Genomic DNA, 7,733 nt, shown 5'->3' with positions numbered 1-7,733 from the left:
AGTATCCGCCTAGAGGAGGGACCATATAACTTGTCCGACTCGTCCCACCTCAAAGGAGGCGAGTTGAACCGCTCAGTTCCGCTTTCCTGGACACAGAGTCCCAGATGGGCTTCCGCAGTCGCCATTGCGTTTTGATTTGGATCCAAATTTTCGTCTTTCAAGGACTGCTAAACTTGAGGTCTGGCTCAGCAATGAGATCTGACTTTTCGGAGTCGTCCCTGAAAGGAAATTTGGAAGTCAAAAATCTGTTTCCGGGAGGAGCTAAGAAGAGGACGCTCACTTCCGGAGAGGGGAGGCTTTTCAACCCGGGATGGAGGAGGCGGAGCAGATGCACTTGGAGACACGGTCGCTCCGTGAGTGATTTATGAAGCCGGTACCCTCAGTCCAGGCCCACATAGCCCCACCATTGTCTAGCCAACGTTCTCCCCCAGTCTCTTTTCCTCTCGAGCCTCCGTTGTCCTTGGAGTCTCTGGAGCTTCTTAACGACTCCTGGGCTTCCCTGAAAGCATTCCTGATCCCCTTAGCGCCCTTGCAAACCTCAGACCCTCCAGGACCAGTTGAACCTGCGATATCCCTCCGCGCCTTTCCCCACACCCGCCTCACCTTCAGGCCGTCTTCCTGCAGCCCCTGAGCCGCCTCTGGGCCCGAAATCAGGATGGAGTTCTTCCAAAGAAGGTTGTGCGCAGGACTCCAAACACTTCCCGCCTGGACAGTGCCCAGCCGTCCTCGCTCTGAAGAGCCTCCCCGGAGGCCTGGCTGTCGGCCCCTCACCTGGCAAGAAACAGCGCTTGAGTGTCTGGTGTGTGGGGGAGCCCCTGCAGCCCGGGCTGCACTGGGGGCCGCTAGAAGAGAAGTCAGTGTCTGAGAAGGATCAAGGAGTGAAGCCATCACAGGAGGAGGTATTGAGGGACCAGGAAGTCTTTGTGATTGAAAATTTGAAGGAGATTCAGACATTTCTGGACGACTGTCCAGTTGGTGGTTAGAAGCAAAGTATTTTAAGGGCTACGAGATGGTTTTGTCTCATTTCTGCAGGACTGCCTTTCCTTGAGTTGCAGTAGTTGAGGAATCCAGGGACTGAACGTAGTTAAAAACTAGATTCCTACAGTGTCATCAGTGGCAAAGGTCAAGAGCTAAAGCTAGCTGAATTCAGAAGGCATGGGATCAAATCCCATCCAAATTACACGTTTCCTTATACTCCTCTGTAAAAGAAATAAATGGCTGTCCCAGAGCACTAGATGAAATAATGCAGATGAAATGTTCAATGTTTAATTGCATAGTAAGTACCGCTACAAAATTGCTATTCTTTAGTACAATGGTGAGAATCTGTAATCCCAGCTATGAGAGACAGAGAGTCAAACGATTGAGGTTCAAAGCCAGCCCTGGCAAAAAGTTAGCTGAGGCATTATCTCAACGAAGAAGTGGAATGGAGGCTCAGGCCTGTGATCTTAACTACACCAGAGGCTATCAGTAGGAAGATTTTTATTTGAGGCTGATCCTAGTGGTAGAGTGCTTGCCTAGCATGCACGAAGACCTGGGTTCAATTCCTCGGTACCACATACATAGAAAAAGCTGGAATTGGTGCTGAGGCTCAAGTGGTAGAGCTCTAGCCTTGAGAAAGTCCAAGGACAGTGCTCAGACCCTGAGCTCAAGCCCAGGACTGGCAAAAAAAATAAAATAAAAAAAATCATATTCCTTCCCCCCAAAAAAGCAGAAAAGGACAGGGAGTGTCGCTCATGTAGTGAAGCATCTCTCTAACAAGCATGAGACTCTTTGAGTACAAACCCCAGTACCACCAAAAGAAAATAAAAAATGTTCTTACTACTTTATCTGCTTGATTCTCACTGGAAGACAGTAATGTGTTGAATTTAGCAATTTCTCACAACAGTAGGAGGGAGGTCGGTGGGCAAATTTTCCATTTTCACTCACTGAAAAGTCGAATTGTCACTGCAGGCTTCTAACCTCCCAGGAGCTTCAGCTTAGATTTGTCCTAGAAGTTGTTTCATCTAGTTTTTGTTTTGTTTTGTTTTCCTGCCGGGTTCCCTCAATTTTTTTTTATGCTTTATTTCAGGACCTATCATGCAGTCTGTGGAGAGGCGCATGCACCTGGAAACAGAGTTCAGGCTGGACCAGGTAAGTTACAGAAGCGTGCAAACTGAATATGCATGCAAACTTCTTTTCAAGTGAGAATTACAGAAACATGCCATCCCTTGGGCCTGACTTCCTTGGAGCTGGGACTTAAGAGGCTCTGTTGAACTCACTCTTGTTCTGCTTTGCAGTTTAGTGCAGGAGGCAAGACTGGAAAGCGAGGGAAATGTGGCCCTGGTTCAGATCAACAAGAGGCTCCACTTGCAAGTGTACCAGGTTGTGCTGCCAGGCTTTGAGCTGCTGCTGTGGCCCCAGCATCTGTCAGAGAGCCTGAGCCCAACACAGCCTAAGCCAGAGGATGGGGCAGTACTGGTGGAAGAAGAATCTGCTATACAAAAAGAAGTGTCCTCCCCTGGAGAGGATGCAGCAGAATCTTGCACAGGTATGTGCCCAAGATGTTACTGCACTATCCCACAACTCCCCCTCATCATCAAAACACCCTGTGATATGGCAAAGCAATGTTTATGGCCCAGCCTAGTAAGAGCCAACAGTGGAACCTTAGGCTTTCAGAATCTGATTTGGGCTGGGTGTGGGTCAATAATAGAGTAGTTGTGTAAGAGTTCTACATCTCCTCCCCAGCATCAGGAAAAAGAGAACAGGGAGAAGAGGGAAGGGATGAGGAAGGGAAAGGGGAAAGACAAGGAGATTACAGTGAGCTTGCAGTGTAGAATTGGAAGATGAGGAGAGTTGAATGAGGACCATGGTATATGATTGCTGGGTGTGGTAAGGCTAGAATATCAGGCAAGCTGTCATTTGATGTTTTCTGTTGAAGTGTAGTGAGTTTTTCCCTTGGAATGAACAACAAAGATTATTTTTAACTTCTATATTCCTAAGTATTTCCTGAAATAAGGTCATATTAATGTAGAAGCAAACTGTGTACAATGTTTCCAATCTGTTCCTTTTTTTTCCCTCCCTACCCCACATCTCCCTTTTAGCCTGCACACTGTTCTTGGGCTTTCTCAAGGCTAGCATTCTACCACTTGAGCTTTTTCTGTATATGTGGTACCAAGGAATTGGACCCAGGGCTTCATGCATTCTAGGCAAGCACTCTAATACTAAGCTACACTCCTAGCCCCTCTTTTTCTTTCTTTATCTTAAAACTCTGATACAATTATTCATTTGTGGTGACTTTTGTCATTAGTATACACTCATTGTCCAAACTAATGGCCTTTGTTATATTTTTATACCATGTATGATGTGCATAATATATTTTCCTTTCCCTTCTATTACCTTATTTTCCTAGTACACACACATTCTTGCCTTTCCTCCTTCCCATATAGTCCTTTTAAAGAAAGGCAGAGCATGAATAATTCTGAAATACACTTTATCTCTATAAAAAGTCCTAAGTGTCTAGAGCGAATCATGTTGAGTGAGACAAGTCAAGACCTAAGGAACAAAAGGCACATGGTATCCTTAATATGTGGCTATTAAATCCAAACAGTACAAGAACGAGGACTCAATATCTGCATACCCAATGCCATGGACATGGTAATGGAAATATAAACATAACTATATAGACATAAAAACCTATGACTCGGGCCGGGAGTTTGGCCTAGTGGTTAAAGTGCTTGCCTAGCATGCATGAAGACCCGGGTTCGATTCCTCGGTACCACATACATAGAAAAAAGCTGGAAGTGGTGCTGAGGCTCAAGTGGTAGAGCTCTAGCCTTGAGAAAGTCCAAGGACAGTGCTCAGGCCCTGAGCTCAAGCCCAGGACTGGCAAAAAAAAAAAAAAACCTATGACTCTATAGACTTAATGTTTTATTTCATAAATTAATATGTTTCTATGACATACAAACCCTTAGCCTAATTTTGATTAAGTTCTAAATACTAAGTCCCAGTGATTGTAAATAGAGATTCCCTCCTTGAACACTTGTTTGTTAAACTTGTCATTTAAAATATGATGTAAAAATCAACGTTAATAAATTCTTTAATTAAAAAAAAAGTCCTAAGTGAAGTCTTTCGTGGCCGGGCTGGCGTTGAACCACGATCCTCAGATCTCTGCCTCCAAAGTAGCTGGGATTACAGGCATGAGCCCCCCAGTGCCCAGCTTCCAGCCCAACATTTTCCTAATTAGAGATAGTCACAGGACTTTTCTGCCTGGGCTGGCTTTGAACCTCTATCTACTATTACAGGCATGAGCTACCAGCACCAGGCTTGTATTCTACTGTTCTCTCTTCCAGTTTGACATACTTCTCTCATGTCAGGCAGGAGGCTTTTGCAGGGGAGCTCAGGTGAGAAGTAAAGATCTTGATGCAGTATCCTAAATGTGTATGTCCAGAGAACTAGGGATAAGCCAGGGGGTAGGACCATCAACCAGGTATGCTCTGGGGACGAGGTTGAGGCCATTGCTCCTACTTGAGAAACAGGAGAAAACATGTGCTATGTAATTTCCTAGTGACACTGTCAGCCACCAAGTTGAACTAACCTGGGCACCATACTTCTTACCTTACAGACTTGGGTTACCAGTCATCTCACAGTATCCAGGCAGAGAACATGGGGAGTCCTGAACCTGTGTCTCCATCCCAGGACCAACTTACCAACATGAAACAACCCCTGGGCCCACTGCATCAGGGTGGCCATGTGGATGAGGAGCACACACCCCCAGCAGAGATGTCACCTTCTGCCATGGGCACCCAGCCACATGCCTCCTTAACCACAAAGTTACATGTCCCCCATGATCCGTGCCTACCTGGAGCAAAGACCTCAGAGCCTGGGCCCCACCTCACTGACTTTCCTGTGCACTCACGAAGCCTTCCTGGCCCAGCAAGAAGCTCCCCCAAACAGGGACGACGGTACCCATGTGGGGAATGTGGCAAGGCATTCCTGCAGCTGTGTCACCTCAAAAAGCATGCATTCATACACACGGGCCACAAGCCCTTCCTGTGCACAGAGTGTGGCAGGAGCTACAGCTCCGAGGAAAGCTTCAAAGCCCACACACTGGGCCACCGAGGGGTGCGGCCCTTCCCCTGTCCACACTGTGACAAGGCCTATGGCACCCGGCGAGACCTCCGAGAGCACCAGGTGGTCCATTCGGGTACCCGGCCCTTTGCGTGCGAACAGTGTGGCAAGGCCTTTGCCCGCCGGCCCTCCCTGCGGCTCCATCGTAAGAGTCACCAGGCGCCCACCACCCCTGCCCTGTGCCCGTGCCCAGTGTGCGGGCGCTCCTTGGCCAACCAAGGCTCCCTGCAGAACCACATGCGTCTCCACACAGGAGAGAAGCCCTTCCTGTGCCCGCACTGTGGCCGGGCCTTCCGCCAGCGAGGCAACCTGCGAGGGCACTTGCGGCTCCATACCGGGGAGCGCCCTTACCGCTGCCCGCACTGTGCCGACGCCTTCCCCCAGCTGCCCGAGCTTCGGCGCCATCTCATCTCCCACACTGGGGAGGCCCACTTGTGCCCCGTGTGTGGGAAGGCCCTCCGAGACCCGCACACTCTCCGTGCTCATGAGCGCCTGCACTCTGGAGAGAGGCCCTTCCCGTGCCCTCAGTGTGGCCGGGCATACACACTGGCCACCAAGCTGCGGCGCCACATGAAATCCCACTTGGCTGACAAGCCCTACCGCTGCCCTACCTGTGGCATGGGCTATGCCCTCCCCCAAGGTCTCAAGCAGCACCAGCTTAGTCACCAGCCCCAGGGCCCTTCCTCTGCTTCCTCTGGGCCTCCTGCTGCCTCTGAACCCACCATGGTGCTCCTGCAGACAGAGCCAGTGCTACTGGACACAGGCAGCCAACAGGAAGTGCCCTCTGGCAGGGATGTTGTCGAGGTGACCTTTTCACAGAGCCAAGAGAAGTACAGTGTGGTGCCAGAGGAGCCAGGCCCCGGCCCCAGCCCCAGCATAGCGCTGATCCATAAGGATGTGGGTGGCCTTTGGTGGCTGGGCTGAGGTGGTGGAGATGGAGGTAGGCACCTGGCCCATAAGACTGTTCTAGCTCTGCATGTCTGGGTCTTCCCTTTGGGTCCCCTGACAGGTCCAGGAGTGTTCTGGAAGAAGCAGACGAGGACAACCCTCCCAGATTATGCACCACTGCTGTGCCCAGGACAGCTAGTAGAGTCCCTAGCAGAGGTCTTTGTCCTGCATTCCCCTCATCATAGCGCACCTGACCTGGCCCTGCTGTGAGAAAGGTAGGCTGCTCTGCCACCTCAGCTGGGGGCTCAGTGCCGGGACAAGCCTCTGAGCAACAAGCCCTTGTATTTGAAATGAAACTGAATGGCTCCTGAGGGTTGAAATACAGCTTAGCCCAAGTGTCACATGTCTGTGGTTCAGACTTTTGATGATTTTTGGCAGCTTCTCATGCCACCAGAAGGGCTGTGAAGCCAGTCAGCAATCTGGGTTCAAGGACACGGAACTTGAGAATGGTAAGGGCAGGATCTGTGCCCCTCTGTGTATCTTCCCTACAGGCCACACAGCTGAGGGAAGGGGGAAGGGGTGCTTTGTATCTGCTGGACTGGGCACTGTGTGGTTTCATTGGTCTAGGGGACTTAGGCTTTCCTAAGTCAGGGTAGGGGTGTTGTGGAGCGGGGCTGTATGTGACTAATCCTTACAACAACCCTGCAAGGAACTACTTCTGTTATCCTTATTTTACATATCAGCAAACAGGAATAGTGTGTTAAGTGTCACAGAGGTCACAGCATTGCTAGTGTGTGGGCTGAGAATCTAGCTAGAGCTGGAGTTAGCACCTAACTCCTGCTTCTCTGCCCCTGGTTCGCCCATGAGCTCGTGAGTGTGTTCATAGGTGGGGTGTGGGCACCGCAAATGCAGATGAGGAGGAGGAGGAGGAGGAGGAGGAAACTCCACAGAGGCTGGGCTGGGAAGGCCTTTAGTAACGTGACAAGCAGGAACTGAACAGCAGAGGAGAATGAACAGAATGACATTTTGGGGAGAATCTGGTTCCAGACAGCAGAAACCTGGCAAGCAGCATGACCAAATAAGGACCAGGAGCAGAGGGACAAGGAGGCCTTGTAGGCTGCAATCAGGCCTTGGATGGATATCATCTCTACTACCTACAAGTAAAGGAATTCAGAGTGGCTAAGAAATACCTCATTTGATGAGTTAGATCTCCAAGACGGACATTTCTTATTTGTATCATGGATGGGTCCTGAGTTTGAAGTGCTTGTGAGAGAGTAAGCAATTTAGAAAAAAGACTAAGTCAGAGGGAGAGGCACAGCCACCAGCCAATAGATGGTCATCAGATCCATGGGGTAACTGGGTGCTGGTGACTCATGCCTACAATCCAAGCTATTCAGGAGGCTGAGATCTGAGGATCATGGTTTGAAGCCAGCCTAGGCAGGAAAGTCCCCGAGACTCTTATCTCCACTTAATCACTAGAAAACTAGAAGTGGAGCTGTGGCTCAAAGTGGTAGAGCACTATCCTTGAACAGAAAAGCTCTGGGACTATGCCCAGGTTCTGTTTTCAAGATCCATGACATACACAAAAAGGCTATGAGCCAATGCATTGACTCATGCCTGTAATCCCAGGAACTTAAGGTGGAGATTCAAGAGGATCATTATGGTCAGGCCCAGTGGTTCACACCTGTAATTCTAGCTACTCAAGAGGCTGAGATCTGAGGATGGCTGTTCAAAGCCAG

At 49.6% G+C, this 7,733-nt stretch overlaps 1 protein-coding gene across 1 annotated transcript; it reads left to right on the top strand.

The window, feature by feature from the left end:
* Nucleotides 1–147: 147 nt before the first annotated feature.
* Nucleotides 148–6,058, top strand: Znf408 (zinc finger protein 408). The gene is made up of 5 exons (XM_090347803.1): nucleotides 148–353; nucleotides 625–899; nucleotides 2,069–2,130; nucleotides 2,277–2,527; nucleotides 4,601–6,058. The coding sequence occupies exons 1-5, from the start codon at nucleotides 311–313 to the stop codon at nucleotides 6,028–6,030; spliced, it is 2,061 nt and encodes a 686-aa protein (XP_090203929.1). The 5' UTR covers nucleotides 148–310; the 3' UTR covers nucleotides 6,031–6,058.
* Nucleotides 6,059–7,733: the final 1,675 nt, after the last annotated feature.

Source organism: Megascapheus bottae, chromosome 16 (assembly GCF_031878675.1).
Source record: "Megascapheus bottae isolate mThoBot1 chromosome 16, mThoBot2.hap1, whole genome shotgun sequence".
NCBI lineage: Eukaryota > Metazoa > Chordata > Mammalia > Rodentia > Geomyidae > Megascapheus > Megascapheus bottae.
This window is presented reverse-complemented; position numbering and strand designations above follow the sequence as displayed.

Bases quoted from the DNA above. Each gene is read 5' to 3' on its own strand.
- Znf408 (XM_090347803.1), top strand. From the start codon at position 311: ATGGAGGAGGCGGAGCAGATGCACTTGGAGACACGGTCGCTCC. The intron at 354-624 runs GTGAGTGATTTA...GTCTTCCTGCAG, and splicing joins CTTGGAGACACGGTCGCTCC to CCCCTGAGCCGCCTCTGGGC. The intron at 2,528-4,600 runs GTATGTGCCCAA...CTTACCTTACAG, and splicing joins TGCAGCAGAATCTTGCACAG to ACTTGGGTTACCAGTCATCT.